Here is a 21,257-nt window from a genome sequence, read left to right as displayed (position 1 = left end):
CAGGGTACATTCCCAAGAGACCACTCTCCCGACAAGGCTTTCCAGTAATACTCAGGATTCACTCGAGCCTCGTCCGAGCTAGTAAAATGCTCACTATGAACACTGTCATCTCTACACCTCCAGAGGTCCAGTTTTTAGATGCATCAATAGCTGAGTCTCAAAATGAAAATTAAAAATCAGGGAAATCATTCTTACAAAGCCCTTGCACACTGCCCTGTGGGAGAGGAGAGCCACCGTCTTGAAATCTAAGGGCAAGTGGCCGAGAGCAAGGGCAAGGAGGCGTGACCGTCTCTAAGGCAGGGGTGGGAATGAAGGGGCGTTAGGGTTGGCTGAGAAGTCTTGGGTTGGTCACGATGACAATGCCAAACGGTCAGGCGGGCACTGAATACACCTCTGATCCTGTCTCTGTGGGCAGGGCAGAGCCCACTGGAGACCCTGAGTGCTTTTCAGACACTGGCACTCAGCATCTCAGCATGATGTTCAAGGGCATGTGGAAGCCGGGCTCATTTAACAACTGTTACTTGTGCATCTGCTGGGCACAGACACTGGCCTAAGGCACGGGGCATCCACTAGCAGATGAAATGCCCCCCGCACGTGGATTGTACATTCTCACTTCAACTGGTCTTTTCTCTATTCCAGCTAAAATGAACTTTGTGCTTCACTATTTATGTCTTTCCTCCTACAAAGGGATTAAAACAAAACAATTGCAAGAAAAAAAGAGGTGGGTGTGATGAGGGAGGGGGAAGAAGCTGCTGCATAGCAGTTCCGTAATCTACCACCTACGAAATGGGACTGGCACCAGGGTACAGAGAGACTTGCGAGCTAATGTCCACAACTGTGGCCCAGCAGGGGCAGGGGAAAGCGCCACACTCCTCTTGAAACTGCCTGTCCTTCCAGCAGTCCTCATCCTTCCAGGCTTAGCACTGCCCAGCCCGCCAGTCTCGCCTGGGCTGCCATGGGTCAGCGTGGGCGAGGGGTGGGGGAAGCTGGTTTGGGGGGACCGGGTGTGAACCAATCAATGTCCCCTGCACCCGGCCAGGTGGGACTCCACTGGGCCTAACTGGAAACAGCAGCCCTGCTTCAGCCCCTGCATTTGCTAAGTGTGGAAGGAATTATCCCATTCTTGCCAAAATCAAGTCTGCCTGAAACTAATTAGCGGGGGCCAAAAGAGACGGGAGAAAAGGAGAATTCATTGTTCAGCTGTGTGTGTAAAACCCAAGGGGAAAGACAGACAGAAACTCCATTGGGAACAATGGCCAGGACAAGGAAGGTCTCATCTCCAGGGACGAAATCTTCAAAAGTCCTCCACTTACGGAGGGCCTGCTCTTCCATGACTGACAGCCCCTCTCCAGGGCAGATGTCACTGACCACAGTAACCCTTGCTGCTAAGCCCAGTGACTTCAGCGTCTTTCTCAATGCCGTGCACCACCAGGCAGTACTACCAAACAGTCAAGAGTCGACATGGAAATGGACACCTATTTGCCAGCCCTCTACATACGTCATCTCGTTTCAATAGTCCTAGGAGATGGTAGTGCTGTTCCCATTGTGTAGATAAGGAAACTGAGTTTGTGGAGATATGTGACTTGCCTAGCGTCTCTCTGCTCCTAAGTGTCAGAAGTGGGAGGAGAATCCACGTGGGGCAGGCCTGAAGCCCCAGTCGTTCCCCCTGCATCCTACTGCCCCCGATAACAGTTTTTTGTTCTAGGGCTCTCAGCTTGCCACCAGCATTGCTGCCACCCCAAGCCTAGCCCCTGACTACATGTGCCTGCCAGAGGGTCTGGACACCAGGAAACCCCACCCACAGGAACCAGGGACCCGAGCAGCCTTAACCCTCTTTAAGAGTCAGTATGAGCCAGCCCCTGCAATGCACCCCCCCTCCTTACAGGATGCTCACTGGTCTTCCCTTTGCCCTCCCAGGCTTGTGCATCCAGCACACTCCCTGGGCCTTCCTGAACAGGGCAAAGCTCGAAGGCTTCCAGGCTAACATGGACAGCAACCCCATTTCTAGCCACTGGCAATGCCCTGGCTGGACACTCTTGCTGGCCAGTCTAAATGTTTATGTCTGCCAGTGCAGTGGCAGGATGGATTTATTTAGCTTTGGAGTGCAGTGCATTTCCGATTATAAACTGTCCAGCCAGACCCTCAGAAGACTGGGATGTGTGGGGTCCATGCCCTCAGCCCCACAAAGGCCCTGGACAACCTCTGGACAAACACACTCTGCAGCAAGACAGCCCATTAATCGGGGCTGCTACAGTGCATCCCCAGAAAAGGGACACAAAAGAGAGAAGAAATTTAGTACACATACCAAGCTGGATTCTCTGCGTGGTGGAGGCCTCGTCCTTAGGTTTGGGGAGCCTAGAAAAGGAGATACAGCTTCAGAACCCAGTCAGATGAGTCAGATGACGGGCAACAGTGCCTCTGTCTTCCCTGCCTGCGACCAGCTCCTGATCCCTGGAATCTCATGCTTTTGCTCGGCAGTGACAAAGGACCTGGCGCTCTAGGTCAATAGGCACTATAGTCGGGCTTCTTCAAGAGGAAATTATAGGCCTTTAAGCTACCCCGGCTGTGCTTCAGGGGATCCATGACAACTCTAAAATCTTGCGCACATTTCGAAACGTACAGATATCTATGGGTATTTTTCCAGGGTAAAGGGCTTATAGATTTATCAGATGTTCAAAGTTAGGAGCAGAGACATGTCTATTTTTTGCTCACTACTAAATCCCTAGACACTAACACAATGCCATGCAAGAGGAAGTGCCCAATAAATGTTTCCCAACTGGTTGCCTAAAAGGTTTCAGGCATGAGAACTTAACCAAGTTCAGAGCCAAACTACAGAACAGCTTTCCTCCAGATTTTAAGAATGGCTGGACACAAAGCTGGGCTTCCACAACAGAGGACAGTTTAACCCTCAACCACAGGCACTGCCGGACTGGGGACAGAGGGTGCCAGACAGCCTGGGGTCTCCTGTGATGAGTGGGAATGAAGGCGGTTCTTGAAGGATGCCCTCTTGAAACTGCTTGTGCAGAGCGAGAAAGCCTCTGTTTCCATGCTGTTTAGGTTTCCAGTAACTAGGGGAAGGTGTAGGGGAGGAGAGGCTAAGGCCCAGAGAGACGTTCCTCTACAGGCCGTCCTTCCATAAAGCAGCCCTGCATATAAGGCCCACATTTAACAGCCCAGGGAAATGGGATGGGGTTGTGTGTTTTCAATGAGCTACACCTCATCTATCATGATTGATAAAGCCTCTACTGTAAAGAAAAGCAAATGCTTCTTGGTCTTGGAATGCATTTATCTGCAAAGTGACCGCTCCTGGCTCTCCACCAGAGGAGGAGGGAATGCCACCAGCTGACATCCTCATGTACTCTATCTTCAACGGAGCAGTTGGGAAGGACTGAGTCGCAATACTCCCATCATTAGCATGATACAAGCTGGCAGAGGGTCAGAGGTCTGCAGCTCAGGAAGCAAATGCCATGAGGGTCCTGCACACCCCGCTGGCTTGCTTTGCACCCCACGCCCACTGTGTAAGGAGCTTTGCAGCAGCGGGGACCCGGAAGTCAGCGAGGCTCTTACTGATCTGGGCCCTCTGAGGGGCAATCCTGGCCACGGCTGGAGAGCCCTGGGCCAGCCTGGACACGGTCCTCTCAGGGACACCCAGGGCGCTGCCGTTGGAGGCGTTGCAGAGGATGGGCAGGCTGATCTCCTTCTTGGCAATGGGCACCTCATGGCCCTCGCCTTCAGCCGGGGGGGTCTCCTTGTCCCCAGACGCCTTCTTGTTCAGCAGGTTGCTGATCTCCATGATGTTCCCGATGATCTCCACGGGGCCTGCCAGGTTCTTCTTCCGGGCTGGCAGGTCATCCTTGGCCTTCTTCAGGTAGGATGCTGGGGCCCAGCCCTCTTTGCCGAGGTACCTGTGGAGGAGGGGGGCATGCTGTCACTAGAGCACCGCTGCCTGGCCTCACGCCCCACTCCTAGGCCCTCGTCTCCTCCTGGCCCGGCCCAGCGGAGCCTCCTCTGCAATGTTCTGCAAGAGACTTGGCAATCCCACGACTCTGAGAGAACTGGGACTGAGGGTGTGTGCAGAAGACACCCAGGACACCATTTCTTCCCCTCCAACTCCTTTTGCTTTGCCCGGTCCCTCCTGGTGTGGGCTCTCCTTCTGCACAGCCAGGCAAACGTGGGGCTTGAGATGAGATCTCTCAGATTCGGGGGTTGCCTACAAGGTAGACTTCACAACGGCCTGCTACCTCACCACCAGTTGAGGATAATTCTGGAAATAAGAAATGTAAATATGGTATATACACTTAAATCCTTTATAGGAAAGGAATTACATTAGAGAGGGAAGAGATGCCGCAGGTGTGAGTCAGGCAACCTCAGTTCTAGTCTATGGTACCTCAGATAGGTCCCTTCCCTGGAGCCCAATTTTTTCTCTTTTGCAAGATGCAGGGGCAGAGTAGCTGCTAAAATGTATCCAGGACAGACACACTGATGGCCTTAAAGCAGGCTGACTGGATGGGGAGGGGGCGGTTACTGCAGGGACCGCAGGCAGACCAAGCGCACGGGGTGCGCCACAAACAGGCTAACGGTAACATCTCAGGACAGGGGAGCAAGGGTGCATCATTCACTAAGTGATCTGGGGACAACTGATTATCCAGTTAGTGAGACCCCACACCACACAGCAAAATAATAAAAAAAAAGATTTACATAATTTTAGGGGTTGGACAAGTCTAAGTGGGGCTCCAAAAGCAAAAACCATAAATGAAAAGACTAAAGCATGTGACTGGGTAAAATTAAAACCATTGGTATGGCAAAACAAAAACCAAAATGAAACAAAACCAACAGCCCATAAACAAAAGCAAAAGGAAAATGACAGGGCTGACTTAATTTCTGGTGATTCAATGACTTTTTAAAACAAGTTTTTCCTTTTTTCCCCATGGTGTTGAGCCTTCACCCAAACCCAGTGGGAGCTCACTTCCTGGTCCAGTAGTCGTTGGCCGATGCCCCCAGTCTGGGTTGCAGTGTCCCCATCTGCTCCCTGGGACACATCTGGCGCTTTGGAATGGCTCCTCCATGCCAGATGTCTGAAAACCTCCCTGAATCCTTGCTCTGACCTTGTTCTTGGGCGCTCATTAGGTGGGAGAGAAGGAATACGAAACCTGAAGTTCCTATCGATGTGTCGGAGCTTTGCTAGAAAGCTCAGGTAGGAGGTGGCTTTTTACGTTCATGTCACAGGAACATGCAGGCAGGTTGTCCCAAGCTCACCTGCCTGGGCCTTCGAAGGACGATATGTGTGAACAGATGGATGGCAGTCAGGGCCCATCCAGGCTCCCCGCTGTAATGCGTGCAAACGGAAGCACAGGACTTCAAGGGGCATGAGAGCAACTAGTAAAAATGCCTCATCTTCATGTGAGCCAACAGCCAAGGCTCAGAAAAGTAAAGCAGAGGGTCACACAGCTAGCTGTTGGCTGCATCTGGCCCAGAGCCTGGCATTCTCGCATCTGGAGAAAGGATGACGATGAACCCGCTGGCCCTTGCCGATGTTTTTCTGTGTAAACACTGCAGAGATTGGGGAGAGGCTTCTCCTGGAGGTGACAGTCGGGCCTGCGTACAGCCCTGAGTGCTCCCAATTCAAAGCCCTTTGTGTTCCTGCAGTGTTACATGGATAAAATTAGACTCCAGGCAGAGAAATGCAAGGGAATCAGGAGTGGCTGTGTGTGTCTGGGTCCAACTCGGCTCACATCTGCTTTCCAGCTCGGGAGTATGGAATGACTCCAGAGGGAGGCAAAGTGGGAAGGGAGGGATGGCGTGAGCTCGAGGGTGTGTGTGTGTGGTGTGTGTGTGTGTGTCCGCGCGTGCACTGGTGCACGCGTGTATGTGTCTGCAGGGGTGGAGGGAGGAGAAGAAAGACAGGAAATGAAGATCAACACAGAGCTTGGAATGTTGGGAAATGGCACATTTAAGGGGATATCTGGCAGCCCTCTTAAGGTGGAACCTTTTCAGCAGGGTTTACTCAGTCCAGGCTCCCATCAGTAATAGGACAAGGCCCTGGGGATCTGAGTGGAGTGGAAGCAGCTCAGAGTGACGTGTCGGTAATCTTAGAAGACTAAAAAAATAAAACAAAGAAGCCTTGTAGATAACCTCCAGGCAAGTGAAGTAGACTAGTAGCCTGCCAGAATGTTCACTGGCCTTTCCATGTCAGACTGGTGGTTGGAGGATTTCTGGGTTGGCTCTAGTTTCCATTGCTTAGAAAACATAAGAGCCTATCTAGGGCAGTAGCTTTGGGCAACACATGTCCAGGTACTCAGCCCCATCCCACGCAACAGGACAGAAAGGGACATCTTAGCTCTGCCGGGCTGAGATATGCACCAGGGCTGGGGCTGGAGTGGAGCTGTGTCCCGTCAGGTCACACTGAGGTTCAACCTCCATGTATCCAGTGACCTTTGTCCTGTCCCTCAGCACATAACACCGCCACATTCTACCCTGCCCTGAGCAACTGTGCCACGAGTGTGTGCATCACGGCAGTCACGGGGGCACCACAGCACGACTCTGTGCCCTGTATGGGAGACTGCTCAGAACACACCCTGCTCACCGGGTGCTGGGTCTCCCAGGTGTGGTAGCTGAGGCCGTGGTCTCCTGAGCCCACAGATACGGGACTGTCGCTGTCAGCTGTGCAAAGCCACCGCAGCTGAGCCAGCTCCAAAGGCACAAGCAGCATTTCCTGAAAGGCTGGTCTTGGCCAGTTAATGGTGAGTGAAGCCTACAGGGTTTAGTTTGCTTCCAGGGGGTCAGAAAATCTCCCTCTCCCCTGCCCACACCCCCGAATGGGTTTTCCAGCTGGGCAGTGTGATTAGGCCCTTGGAGAGGAAGGGGCAGGAGGAGGAGGAGGCCCCTGATGGTCTGAGCTGCAGCCAGCCCTGCAGAATGGACGGATGGCCCCATCCACCAGGGCCGTGCTGTCAGAAGCCCGCCTCGGGGCTGAGCGCTGAGGCTGGGCAGCAGAGGCTGCCTGCTGGGACCCCAGCGAGGCCTGTGGACGCCAGCGCTCCAGGCAGCCCTCGCTGTGGGACAGGCCAGGAAGCCAAGGCCGGACGCGGAAAACCAAATTCAGATGTGCTGAGCTCTCCTGGCAGATGCGTGGGAAGGGATTGCACCACAGTCTGCGAGCGGAGCCGGGGCCTCTGTGCCCCGCTGGCCGTGGCTCCAGCTCTGCTTTACGGGTCCCAGGAGAGAGTCTGCGAGGTGAACACTGGCTGAGCGGTTCAGCTGTGCAGAGTCGGAGCGGCCAGTCCTGTGCCCTGGGTGCACAGCTGCTGTCAGCATCAACCTGCCATCGGGGGCCACAGCCACTCTGCACTCTGCCCAGGGCCCAGGTGGGAGAGAGGCGGCTCCTCTTCTGCCAGGTCTCCTACCTGATGTACCACCAGCCCTCCAGGTTCTTCCGGATCACCTCCACGGTGACGCCCTTCTCAAAGCCAATCTCGTCCTTGCTCTGGCTGGTGTATGGCTGCACAGTGACGTACTTCTCCTCTGTGGGTGGGTGGACAGAAGAAAGCGGGATTATTTGCGGTCTGGGTGGAGGTCCTGTTTCCTGCCCACTCCTCTTGCTCAGCTGCCTGCCAAGGAGCACGGGGTCGGCCTGGCTTCTCCAGGCCAGAAAAGAACCAGGCCTCAGGGGTGGCAGTGGGGAGGGGGGCAGGGTCACTGCTGCCCCCAGTGTGTGCCATACCCAGCTAGGACCCCAGGTTGCCTGGCAAGATCGCAGGCGGCACAGAGTCAGCTCCCCTAGCTGAGAACAGCGCTTGGGCTGCCGGGACCTGCAGTCCAGAGGCCCCAGGAGCCCGCTGGGCTGAGGGCAGGAGGAACCCACTTCTCGGGAGGGGCCGGAGTTGGGAAGTCTGAGAGCAATGCTGGGTGTCCTCTGGACGCCTTGAGGCGCATGGCATAGCCCTCCTCCGAAGGTGCCATGCTTCCACCTGGGTCCCCGACGTGTTCTCCCAGCCCTGCCCCCATCTCAACCTCTTACATTCTTCTGTCTGACCTTCGCAGGCTCTGGGCACCCCCTTGGTGAAGCTTTCCCTGAGCTCCTGGCCCACTGTTAACATCTGAACATGTAATTTCCCCAAAGGATTCCACAGAACGGATTTATGGGAGTGGATCTATGTGCTTTGTTAAGGGTCCTATGGCCAAACGAGCATGGAAACGCTAAATGCAACAGAATCTGGCAGGACATCATGGGCCCTTAGTTGGGCTGTGTGTCCATGCACCTTCCAGAGGATGGTGTGCTGACCCGATTGTGCAGCTGCTGCAGAGCCCCTCTTGGGCACTACCTGCTCTGTTCTCACGGATGTGACTTCAAGGTCTGGTTCAAGGTTTTCCCAAGGCACTGGGAAAGAGGCACCGTGTGGAATCTCAGGAAGAGCTTGGAAGGGCAGGTGTGGGGAGGCTGGGGCCCCTCAGCATCTCGCCTGGTTTCTTCCAGCCTCCCTCCTGGCAGGGAGCCCTGGTGCCTGCGACTTGGGTTCTCGATCAGGCTTCCAGGGAGGTGTTTTTTCTGTATCTGCTGTGCCTGTCCCAGGAAGCCCCTGACAGGTAGACCCAGGGCTGGGTATGCCCCAGCTCTGCCCACAGCTGGCTGGCCAAAGACCCCTGCCTCCTGGTGAGGCCCGCCCTGGAGGACAGCTCACAGTAGAACACACCCCCCCCCTTCACCTCTGGGAGAACGAGGAGCAGAGACAGAAGGGGAAGAACTGGCAATCTGGCCATGTCCTCAGAAGGGTCACCTGAACCTATGCTGTCCTCTCTGGCCCAGGTGCTCCACAGAGACTGGGACGGGGCCTGGCAGACAGGAGGAGGAAGAGACTGTCGGCTGCATGGTGAAGGGGGAGGCAGGGCTGAGCAAGGGTGTTGAGTGAGAAGCTTTCTGTGAGAGCAAAACATCAGGGTGCTGGCACAGAGCACCCTGTCCCCTGGTTCCCCGCTGTGTGAACCACTCCTGGGCCCCTCTGCGGGACGCTGCCAGGCACCCTGCCTGAGCCTCTGGCAGTGACGGGGGAGGTCAGATGCCGGGGAGGGCCATCTCTTCACTCTCCCCTGGGTTATCAGGGTTCTGTGCGCAGCCCTGCACTGAGACAGCAGCTCCCCTTGGGGTGGATGTGCTGCCCTGCTGGGCCACAAGGATAGAACTGATGGGACACTGGCCCAATGCGAAAGGCTCCCCAAAAGCAAAAGGTGGGTGATGGCCCGTGGGAGCCTGCACAATTCTTCAGCGAGCTTCTGCGCCGCAGACCTTCAGCACCGACTCAGAGGCCCCACTCCCGGAGGCTTTCCAATTCTAACCCGGCCATGCCGCCGACCGCTGCCAAGGCCGCCTGAGAACCCAGCCCCGCCAGATTCTGACTCGGGCCTTTGAGAAGTTCAGGACTTCACAGTCCAGCGCTCTGCTCTCTTGCTTGTTCCTGGTCCTGCTCCATTTTCCAGTGGGGCACGGTAAATCCTGGCCCGGGTGGCGGCCAGCGGGGCAGCGCCAGGCTGAGGGAATCCAGGGTTCTGAGGCTAGGGTGAGGCGAAGCTTGGGCTCTGCATTTTGCCTTTGTTCACTGGGCTATTTTTAAAAGTCTGTGGTTCCAGCAGGAAGCCATCATTAAAGTTTTCCTAGGCAAGGTTGCATTTGCAGAGAAAAATGACAGCCCTTCTCATGGGAAGATCAGAGGAGCCCTGCCCTGCCTCATGGCAGAGAACAGGGCCTAGAGACCATCCGTGTGGGCTCGGCCTCCTCGAGCAGCCAGGCCCCAGCCTCGCAGGGTACCTGTGGACGACGGAGTTCCTCCAGCATGTTCCATGGGCTCCTGTTTTCTCCCGACCTCTTGGGTCATGGGGGCAGAACCAAGGATATAGGTTCTGGCCAGTAAAGTTGAGCTGTTCCTGCCAAAGGCCCTGCTCTTGGCGTCCTCTGGGCTGTGGCAGCCACAGGTGTCCTGGAGAGCATGTGCTCCTGGTAAGCTGGGAGACAGGTCCTGCTGCAGCCAGAGGATGCAGCTTCCAGAGGATGAGAGTTCAGAGCCCTGGTTCCTGGCAGGGCTGGACAGTCAGACCGGCTCTTCCCATGTCCTGGGTTTTTTGCCCCAGTCGGCTCAGATGACAGCAGTGTGGACTACCTCCCACGTGGACATGTGCCACATGTGTCTCCGGCCTTCCAACTCACGGGTGTCCCAATAGATCTTCCACTCAACAGGGCCACAAACCCCATCTGGGGGCTCGAATGAGAAAATGCCTAGGCGCGTGTGTGGTTGTGGGGACAGAAACAGCCTCAGTGGGTGGCTGAGTCATCCAGGTTGGTCAGGGTCTCTGGAAGAGATGTCCCTTAGGAAATGGAGTTGAGGGGAGGGAGGCTGTGAGCTCCGGTGGACTCCTCAGGTCCCTGGGAAGCACTAGGGCCATGGGTACCACCAAGTGACAGTGGCAATTGCCCCGGGGAGGACCAGCCAGGCGGCTGGCCGGGTGGGTTCGAGGTGGGCAGGCCCGCTTTGGTTAGGGAGGCAGGGGCTGGGTGTCCTGCAATTTCCAAACCACAGTGGCCGCTGCATTCCCAACACTTTCCCTCCGTCAGCAGTCTCCCTGGCTCCACTCCCGTCCCCACGACTCGCCCTGCGCCACTCAGAGGCCTTTTGGTTCCAAGGGCCCGGCTGGCTGAGGGAATGGCGTGGAGGCTGTGGGGCGCACTCCTGTCCTCTGGTTATTTGGTGGCCCACTGCCTGTCCCCCAGCACCTCTGCTGTGCGCAGTGAGCATCTCCCAGCCATCTCTCTGCAAGTTTTCTTTGGCTGCCTGGTTTAACTTAATTCACAGAGCGAAGGCTGGGCAATTCTGTTGTTTAGGTCTCTTATTTAAGAGAGAGAGGGCCAGGCACGGTGGCTCACACCTGTAATCCTAGCATTCTGGGAGGCAGAGGCGGGTGGATCATTTGAGCTTGGGAGTTCGAGACTAGCCTGAGCAAGAGCAAGACCCCGTCTCTACTAAAAAAAATAGAAATTATCTGGACAACTTAAAGTATATGGAAAAAATTAGCCGGGCATGGTGGTGCGTGCCTGTAGTCCCGGCTACTTGGGATGCTGAAGCAGGAGGATCACCTGAGCCCAGGAGTTTGAGGTTGCTGTGAGCTAGGCTGATGCCACAGCACTCTAGCCTGGGCAACAGAGTGAGACTTTGCTTCAAAAAAAAAAAAGAGAAATTGTGGGCTTGCATTTGCTTACATGTAAGTGACTGTAGAATTATGCATTTAGTTGGGTATTTGTGTGTTCGTGTATCATTATACAGTGTGTATATACAATCTGTGACTGTGACTACACTACCTGTGTTTATGGTCTCAGGGGTTGTGCGTATGACGCTCTTTGTGTACCTGTGGATGCTGCTGTACAAGTGTATACGATGTGACCACGAGCAGTTTGCTGTGTGTATGATGTAGTAGTGACTGTGAACGACATACACACACAGCACAGTGGATGTGTGGCCTCATATACACGCATCTGTGAGTGGCTGTGTGCACAGGACTGTGGCTGTGTAGCTGCGGGGGCTGGATGTGACAGGGTACTGCACCTGCGGCCACCAGGGCTGTACATGGGTGGTAGCACTTCGCCAGCTACGTGTGTCTGTGTGGCTGTGGAGCAGGTTTGTGTTGGGGCACAGAGCATGAGGGTGTTTGGAGCAGGTCAAACCTTTATCCGTGTGTCTGGGCCTGCATCCTGCTCTCCTTGGCCACCAAGGCCCAGGCTGCGTCCCAGCCAGCCTCGCAGTGGTGCTGTCCCACCCCTCCCAGCTTTGGGGTGGCCTTTGGTCTACCTTCAGCCTGTTCCTGCTGTTTCTACAACTCGGCCCCCCGCCCCACGTCAGCCCTCAAGGTCCGGCCGGGGCTCCACCCTCGGGACAAGCTGCGCTCCTCACGGTCAGCGCTGTGCCTGCTGCCGAGCCAGCTGCAGGTTGTGGCCACCCAAGAGTCCAGGCTTTCTGCTGTCCCAGGCCTGGGGCAGACACCAAAACATGCTCTGTCATTTAGAAACAACCTGTGTGTGCTGGGGGTAGGAGGGGGCGGGATAGTGCTAGTCACAGGTGTCCCTGTGTTCCAGAAAGGCCAGTGTCTGTCACACGCCTGCTCAGGGATGGAGAGCGCCTTGCCAGCTGTGTCGTCTCTGTGAGGAGCACACGCCCTGCTCCCCGAGGGGAGGAGAAACTGGCTGCCTGCCGGCCCTGGGCCTCCTCACCAGGCCCCCCGGAATCTCGCAGTAAGTGCCCCTGGCCGGAGCAGAGCGTGCTGGGCTGGCCCTGGTGCCAGGCTAGGTCTGCCTGTTGTTCCCGTCTAGTTTCTGTGGAGCGGCTGAGCAGGAGGGCTGTGGGCCGGTTCTTCTTTCCACTCTGTTCCCAAGCAACTGACAGAGCAGCTTTGGCCGGGGAGCCCTTTCTCAGAGGGAGGAGGAGTGAGGGGGCGTGGGAAGGCCATGTGGCCATTTAGACTCGCACAGCACCTTCACTCTCCAGCTGCTAGGGCAAATGGGGCCGTCCTTGGACACCCAGAGACCCCTTCCTGCCGCCCCCAGCCCCTCTTCCTTTTTAGGGGACCCATAATCACATCCCATGACCTCCCCGTGCCCAGGACCATTGGCAAAAACCAGAGCCACCACCAGTGCCACCCCGACTCCCAGGCAGCCCCCCGCAAGCTGCAGCAGGTGAGAGAAAAGTCTGGCCCGGGGACCTGGGTGAGTGAGGCCGCCCCGGGGCAGCGAGCAGCGCCCAGAGAGAGGAGAGGTGTTAGCGAGAGGAGGCGTAAGCTGTGAGGGAGAGAAGCCAGCTCCCGCGGTCACCTCGGCTGTGCTGCCTGTTGACCATCCCGCCCAGGGTCCACCGGCGATCCAGGCGCCGCAGATGGGCCTTGCGTCTCTTGGACACTGGCGTGGGAGATGGTGATGGAGCACGCGGCCGACAGCAACCGGCAGAGAGAATGGAGATGAGGATGAGATGGGGGAGGGGATGGAGGGCGGGCCACGCTCCCAGGTCACCATCACCTGGACTGAGCTGAAGGGCACAGCCCTGCTGGGTGGGTACAGAGATGACAGGTGACATCATCGACACATGGGAAAAAAAGCTGAACCACAGCTAAACCCTTCAGCTTATGCTCTGAGCCTTGTTGTGGGCTAAAGCGTTTAGAATCCCAGCAGAAACGAAAAGGGTCCCTAACTCCAGCCCAGTGGGGACAGCCCCTCAGCTGATGCCCCCAGGGACGGAGAGATCACAGGTGCCCAGTTGCTGGGTGGTGCTGATTCTCGGGAGGGTTTGGGGTCCCACAACACCAGGACTCACTCCAACTCAGTCACTGAGCACTGACATCCCTTCCTCTTCGGGCTGACAGCTCCCACCACTCTGGGCTGGTTTGTATTTTCGTGTTCTCGCTCGTCCCACTAGATGAGTCTGTCGAGGGCGAGGACTTTGTGTTGTGTCTCTGCACCCCAGGGCCTAGTGCAGTGCCCGGCCCATGGCCGGCGCCCAGGAAATGCTTGCTGGATGAAATGCATGGTGGACAGAGGCCACAAGGCCCAGCTCTGCTCCTTCTCTCATGTCACCACTGGGATTTCTGATGACAGGGGCCCTGCCTCCCCCCATGGTTCACTGCTCCAGAGCCCTCTGGCCTGGACCATGCTCTTTGGGTGGCGTCCTGCACTGGTCCCCTGGGTGCTGTGGCCCAGCTCCGAGCCCCCATGCGCCCCTCCGCTCAGGCCCTGGCTCCAGATGCCCTTGCCTTCCTATGGGACCCGCAGGTGGAAGGGAGACTGCACCAGGGATACAGGGTGCCGGCTGGCGTCACCTCCTGGTACCGCAGGAGGAGGGTGCCAGGCTGCCAGATCTGGTGGTGGGGAGGGAGTGGGAGGGAGGCCAGTGGTTAGAGTGAACGTGAAACTGTCCAGACGCACCTGGGCCAAAGCCTACCGAGGCCTTCCAGAAAACGTCTGCATTCCTAGAAGGAGAGTGGCCCACCAGATATGCCTTTTACAAGGCCAAGACCCAGACAAAAGGCTAGACGGTTCCAGCCTGGGACCCGCTGACAGCAGCCTGGGTCACCCTGGGAGGCCTGCCATCCCTAAACTTCTTTCCTCATCTGTCTTAGTGTGACACGACCTGCCTTGGCATGAGCCAAGACAAGGGGCGGAAAGGGCTCTGGGGACACCAATCAGGTCCCAAGCTGGGCCTCCTGGGCGGGGCTTCTCTGTGGAGAGGCAGGGGCTCCAGCTACTGCCCAGACCAGGGACCACGTCCATGACAAGTGACATGTACTCATTGTGTGCCAGGCCCGGTTTAAAATATCACAAGGACCTAGAGCCTCACAAAGGCCCTGTGTGGTTAGCACTGGCCCATCTCACAGGTGGGGAAACAGAGGCACAGGCATTAAGGAGCTTTCTGGTCCTTACATTTCGGGGTAGCATGTGAAGCCAGGCAGTCTGGGTCTGGAGACCAGACTCTTACCCACGGACCCTCCCTGACTCTGGTCCCCACAGCCTGCCAACCGCAGGAAGGCAGGACAGAGCAGGGAGGGGAGAGTCTGGGTGCCGGGGACCTGCTCACGGGTCCCCGCTGGTGCAGCAGCACCAGCGGCTGACCGGTGAGTGGGCTGTTCCTGTGTGTCCCAATACAAGCCCACCAGAAGGAGTGCAGGTCCTCCTCAGCAGAGGCCTGGGCTCTGGTCTTGGCTCTGCCACAAACTAACCTGAGGGCTCAGCAGAGGTGACACACCTCTTCTGGCCTCCGTTTCCTCACCTCTGACAAGTGATGGATCTAAAGCACCTTGGGAATGTCGGGTTTGGACCCTCAGCACTGTCAGTGGGCAAGTGGGGCTCAGCCCCCACGCCCTGCCCTTGCTAACATTGCTGATCTCGCCACAGCACACCTGGCTTCAGGAGAAACAGACATACACAGAGTGTCTGATAATAAGAATAAACCAGAACATTAGCCAGGCGTGGTGGCATGCGCCTGTAGTCCCAGCTACTCGCGAGGCTGAGGCAGGAGGATCACTTGAGCTCAGGAGTTTGAAGTTGCAGTGAGCTAGGCTGATGCCACTGCACCCTACCCAGGGTGACACAGTGAGACCCTGGCTCAAAAAACAAACAAACAGAAAACCACCACAACAACAGCAAATCCCGGAATAGCCGACTATCTCTTTTCTTTCCAAAGTGACGAAGCTTGGGGAGCTCTGATAGGACGCAGCCTCCCAACTTCTGTCTCCAGGGCTCAGGGGACTTACAGAGGGAGAGCCCCAGGGCTGGAGCAGAGATGGGCAAAGAGGGAGCCAGGATGGGTGACTCTCTTGGCCACGTGGCTGCAGGTGCGGAGAGACAGGTGGACGCACCTCAGTAGCTGGGGTTGTAGGCCCAGGGGACCCAGCCATGAGCCCTTTGGCAGATCTGGGTGGGACATGCCCCAGATGTGATGGTGGAACCCCACAGCACCCAGAAGTTGCCAGGGGTGCTGGCATACAGGCCCTACCAGAGGTGTGCAGAAGACCCTCAGGACACATGCACCTCTGAGTGCAGAACCCGAGGCCTCTGCCCAGCCTCATTCATACTTCACCAAGGTTGACATTTGCCACAACCTGCTACCACTGTTCTGTGCAAATCTCCTGCTGTCTGTTCCAACCAGGCTGGCATTTGTGCTCATGTCTCTCAGGCTCTTTCCTGTCTGGACTTCTGCCCACTCTCTGCCCAGGTCCTCCCCAATCTACCCAACATCTCTGCTCTGCCCTTCCTCTGCAACCTTTCCAGCTGGGGCTTGGGTTCCCCCGACCCGCACTCCCCTGGATGGAGTTGAACCAAGAGCTATCTTCACAGCTTACATGCGTCATGGAGAGGCATGCGGCACAGTGGTGAGGACAACGGGCCAATGGAGGCTGACCAGGGCCCAAACCTTCCAAGGACAAGCACATAACCAAACATCTCGAAGCCTCAGTTCCCACAGCTGTTAAAACAGGGACAGCAATGGTGTCCTTCCAGGGCAGGGCATTTAGAGGACCTAGCCCAGCACCTGTTACTGTGTGAGCCACTGCTGTTTTTGCGAGGCCCTGGGATGCCCTACAGAACGTGGAGCTGCAGCAAACCAGACCGGACCCAGCTGGGTGCAAGGCCTGCCACTGCTGCAGAGGTGTGGTGGAGCCAGAGAGGAGCTGGGTGCAGGCTCAGACCTGCCTGGACACGTGAGCCCGATGGGCTCATCCCTGGAAACCCACAGAGGCCAAAATGAAGCACTGACACAGGAGGAAAGGTGGGGCCCCAGCCGCCCACCGAGTAACCGGCATCAAGGGGAAGGATGAATAAGGAGCTGGCACTCGGCGGGCTGCTTGTTTTGGCCTGGCAGCAGGGAGGTGGGCGGGGGAAGCAGGCCTGGAGGTGGCCTGAGCCCCGGGTGGCAGGCCTGGATTCCTCTGGCTTTCTGACATGTCCATCTGGATCGTCCCCACCAACCGTTAGGGAAAGAATTCCTGCTGCCAGGCCACGGGAGGTTTGGAAGGCATCAGGGGCAGGTGGCCAGGGACTGACCTGGGTGTGGCTCAGACTTACTGGGTGCAGGAGGCCTGCTCCGGGGATGCTGAGTCCACAGATAGGCGGCCAGGCTGGCGCTGGCCCAGGGGGCAGGCTCTTTGGGATGCAAGAATAGAGACCCTGCAAATCTTCACTAAGCCAGAGCTAATCAGAGTGGCTGTGTGGGGCTTGAGCCACCCCTGAGTTCCTGAGCCACTGAGAAACGGCTCACAGAGCTGGCGGGTTTGTACCCTTGGCCAAGCTGACAGCACCCAGTACAGAGGCCTTGGAGCAGGACACACCCATGGCAGTTGCTGTGCACACAACCCCTCAGAGTTGTCCCTTCTGCAGAGAACGCAGTGTGGTTAGGGGAACTGAGGTCTCCATGGGATGCTCCCAGAGGAGCCCAGGAGCTTTCTGGGGGGTCTAGTCCTAAGACGTGCTCCTGAGTCTCTGGCCAAAAGTTGCCAAAGCCCCAGGTCCACAGCCCAGGAGAACTTCCCCTCTGTTTTCAGTCTCTTGTGGGAACCAGCAGGGACATGAGGTGGGAGGTGGGCTTGTGGACTGGCCTCAGTGAGATGGGACCCAAGGGAAGGGGCTGGGATACGGCCCAACTCACTGTAGCGTTCTGATGGTTTTGGGGGGAGAGCAGGAGAGCTGCACCCAGCAGGACTGGACTAATGGGGCAGCCCTAGGGCCCCATCCCTGCCTCATTACCCACCTAGCTACCCCCGAGCCCGCAGGCCCTTACCTTCCCCAGTCTTGGAGGTGTTGATGTCTGAGTCGTCCCGAGTGCCATTCTGGGCCTCCAGGTAGGTGGCAGGGACCCAGCCCTGCTCCTCAGAGGTGCTCACGAACCACCAGCCTGCAGAGAGGACACGAGAGAACAGGGCCGTGAGAGCCCAGTGACGGCAGGGGCGGTTGGGGGCCAGGACGAGGGGGGGAGGAGTGGCGAGGAGGGCAGGGCGTGGAGCCAGACAGCCTGGGCACCTGGCCCAGGTCCAGCCGTGAAGAGCCTGCATCTCTTCTGAGGCAGAAAAGACCAGCATTCCCTGAGAAGATGGCCCAAAGAACCATGACCCACACTTACACAAATGAAATGGAAATGATGATGTGTCTGATGTATGAAAATCATCTTGCAGGAAAGGCCCAGGGACCGTGGCCATATGCGGACACCATTTATGGTCATCGAAGCCCATTAGGACCACTGCTTTGGCCAGAGTCTGGCCGCCTTCTCTGCTTTCAGAGGCATCTGGGAACAAAGCCTCGAGGGCTGTCCCTAATGCTCACCGCGTCCTCTCCCCGCCACGGGTCAGTGGTGCCCGCACACCGGTGCCACGCACAGCTGCACTTCTTGTGTGTGGACGTTTCAGTCAGTAAGCGGGCACTGCGTCCTCACGTGACCTTGACAATAACGGCCAAACGATAAAGGCTAATTCATTCGGACATATACTGAGCACGGCACTCGAGCTCCCAGGTCTTGGGACTCTGCCGAACGCCTTCAGTCCCTTCCTGGAAGGTGCTCTCCACAGGGCCCTAACCCCTTCCCCCGTCGGACACTTCTTTGTCCCCAAATGTAACGTGGCACTGATTCCCTTTTACTGTTCGTGGCAGAGCTCTCCCTTTCCTGTCGGGAGACCCCAGGGCTTCTCCCTGGGCAGCACTGGGTGTCCTCCCAGGCAGCCCGGCTGTGCTGAGCGCTGGGCGGCAGAGGCTGCCCGACGGCCGCTGTGAAGACGCCGGGGAGGGGCAGAGCGAGACCAGCAGCCCCAGCACTGCACAGCCAGGGGAGGCCTCAGCAGCCTGTCCCCTAGAACCCAGGGTCATTTCCTAGGTCCTCCCTGCCCCATATGGCAGGCCTGGGTTTGCTAGTAGCCAGTGGTCCAGTCCTGAATGCCCTCTGCCCCCCACCCTTTCTGGGGAGTCCTGCAACTTCAGCTCTGCAGAGCCCACACCATGCCAGGCCCCTGTGTGGCTCAGGGGCTCGTCTGGGTCACGCCCTTCTGAGGTCTCAGCTCCTTCCTCTGTGGAGAGGGGTTGGCCCAAGTGTCTCTGAGCTGTAGGCTCAGCCACCACGATCCAGGGTTCCTCCTGGCTGCCTAGCACGGCCCCCAGACTCTGTTCCTCTCTGCCTGGGTGAGAGAAGGGACAACAGGACCCTTCTCGACAACCCCAGCCCTGGCCCTGTGCTCTCTGTGCCCATTTCCTCCCAGAGACCAAGGCCTTCCCTGCGACACAGCCATACGAGCCTTAAAAGACAGCTTGGGCCAGCGAGTCACAGCCATCGGAGTCAGAAAGAACTGAGGATGTGCCCCCACTGCAGGTGAAGTGATGCCACAGGTGAATTGATCCCAATTTTCTCCTTCCCGCTCTCACTCCAAAGCCTGAACCTAAGCAGGCTGGCCCCTCACCCCTAACGCTACGCCTCTGCGAGACCAAGCTAGGCGAGCAATCCCCAGGGCAAGGACCGTGCCAATTCTCACCTAAATGCTCTACCCCAGAGACCCCAAGACACCCTGCACTGGGCCCACCAGCCCGGCTGGAAGAGAGCAGGTGGGCATACTCTGTACACTGAATGGCTCTCTGGGTCATGGAAAAAGGGAGGCTTGACCTCAAAGAGAGAACAACTGAAGTCACTGAGCGACTCATGGTGAGAGGCATGTGTTGGCACCCATTCCTGGGGACAGGCAGCAGCCGGCAGCATGTCAGACTATTACACCTCTGACAGCCATTTCCCCAGCCTCTTGGTCTGCAAGTGGCTATCAGAGCACCAGACACCTGCACTCACTCCACATCTGGGGGATGAGAGAGACTGCAGGTGGCTTGTATTTCTGGGAACTCAGCAAGGGCCTGGGCCACGCTTGGGGCATGACATACCCTTGAGAGCTAGCTACAGTGGGCAATGGACGCTCGCCTTGGGGCCAAGGTCAGGCTGGAAGAGGTGGTCTTTGGCACCTAGGGAGCGCCCCAACCTCTACTGGCACCTTGGGTGTCTGGCATCTCAACCAACAGGACCTTTACTCACTGACACGTGGGAGGGTGTTACTGTCCACCGCTGACCCAGGAAGAGCCTGAGCTCTGCTAGCTGGTCAAGGAGTCCCCAGGGCCCTGTCTCCATGCCCACTGTGAACTCCCACGGGGCACTGAGGGGGCTGCTTGGAGCAGCGATGCTGTCCTCCCTGAAGGCCAGGCCACGGGGTTGGGTTGCTAAGAGGCTGTAGCTAATGCAGCCCCCAGTGCATCCAGAGGGCATGGATGTTGCAGGGGTCTCTGCCTGGGATGTCTTTCCCCTTCTGAGTCTCTAGGGGAATGCTCTCAGGACCCCCAGCAGTCTGCCAGGAAGCCCCAGTTCTAGCTGTTCCGCAGGGACCCTGGCTGCAGGTCACAGGACAGGCTGCCCATCTCCCTGGGCCGGGTGGCCTGCCTCCTCCACTCACCTTGACTGGTCTGTCATCTCTCTGGACACTGAGGGCTCAGGGGCAGGCCTGTGACTCAAGCAAGGCTACTAAGGGGCTTTTTTAGGAACTGACATGGGTGCTTTGATGACCTGAACCCTAAGTCCCACATAAACCAGGAACTGCAGGGGACACATGGAAAGAGATGGCTCAAGAGTTAAGTCAATAAAGAAGGAGCGAAGCTGAGAGAGAAAGAGACTCAGTCCTGATTTACATCATTTGAGCACCTGGTTCCAGGTGCACTAAAGCTGGGCCATCCACTGGACTGCCTAATTGCAATGAGCCAATGAACTTCCTGCCCTGTTCATTTACAGCCCCCTTAATACGTCCCCCTTGTTTATGGGCGATACATCCCAAGACGCCCAGTGGATGCCTGAAACTGCTGATAGGACCAAACTCTTGTATATATTATGTTTTTTCCTATACATACATACCAATGATGAAGTTTAATTTATAAATTAGGCACAGTAAGAGATTATCATAAACAGTAAAATAAAAATTATAACAGTGCACTTTAATAAAGGCTAAGTGAATGTGGTTTCTCTCTCAAAATACCGTCATATTTTCCAACAGTGGTTGACCTCACAGAAAGCAAAACTATGGGTTGGTGGAGCTACTGTACCTGGAGCTGGGTCTCAATCATTTGAACTGAGAGCGTCCTCACTAATGCCACCTGTCCCTAACTACTGGTCACCAAGCTTCATGATTGAAGGGTCCCATCTTGAGCCAAGCCTGGAGTACCTGCTACCACAGACCTCAGCGGGTGAGAACTGGGAGCTCCACACCACGCTGGGCAAGTGGTCATTCCCAGGATATAAGCCCCAAGACCTCCAAAGAGCAGTTGCCACAATTCCCAACGTGGAGTCACTTTTTGGAGGCTCTTGAAAGCTGAGGCTTAACACGTGCCTCTCTAGGCCCAGGTGCTAACGCCGACAGCACATGGTTCTGCTTCCACATCTCACCACAACGCTTCCCAAACTGGCCACCCCAGGTCCAGCCCGCAAGGCAAGCAAAGTTCCAGCCGGCCGAGGAAGTGCCCGGAAGGCTGGCCTCGGACGGGAGCCAGTCTTCCCAGGAGAGGGTTTCCCAGGATGGGCCTGGGCTGGGGCCAGGGATTTTATTGTCACTGGACAACATGGGGACATCCCTTGAGGAATAGCATAGCTTGGAAGCAGGCAGCTCGCTGAGGATTTTCCAAGATCCCTTTGCAACCCGCCTGTTTTTCTACACTGAAGTGTGCCCGCCGCCAACACAACCCT

At 56.9% G+C, this 21,257-nt stretch overlaps 1 protein-coding gene across 5 annotated transcripts in view; it reads right to left on the bottom strand.

The window, feature by feature from the left end:
* Positions 1 to 21,257, bottom strand: part of SH3PXD2A (SH3 and PX domains 2A) — a 224,724-nt gene that overhangs the window by 11,524 nt on the left and 191,943 nt on the right. For 3 of the 5 annotated variants that reach the window (XM_012770484.2, XM_012770499.2, XM_012770507.3), the window contains 5 exons: positions 17,295 to 17,408; positions 12,845 to 12,928; positions 7,404 to 7,521; positions 3,568 to 3,905; positions 2,306 to 2,355 (listed from right to left, as the gene is read on the bottom strand). In XM_012770484.2, coding sequence (XP_012625938.1) covers positions 2,306 to 2,355; positions 3,568 to 3,905; positions 7,404 to 7,521; positions 12,845 to 12,928; positions 17,295 to 17,408 — 704 coding nt within the window. The remainder of the gene's footprint in view (positions 1 to 2,305; positions 2,356 to 3,567; positions 3,906 to 7,403; positions 7,522 to 12,844; positions 12,929 to 17,294; positions 17,409 to 21,257) is intronic. The other 2 variants (XM_012770504.2, XM_076009812.1) reach the window with 1 other exon arrangement.

Source organism: Microcebus murinus, chromosome 14 (genome assembly GCF_040939455.1).
Source record: "Microcebus murinus isolate Inina chromosome 14, M.murinus_Inina_mat1.0, whole genome shotgun sequence".
Lineage (NCBI taxonomy): Eukaryota > Metazoa > Chordata > Mammalia > Primates > Cheirogaleidae > Microcebus > Microcebus murinus.
This window is presented reverse-complemented; position numbering and strand designations above follow the sequence as displayed.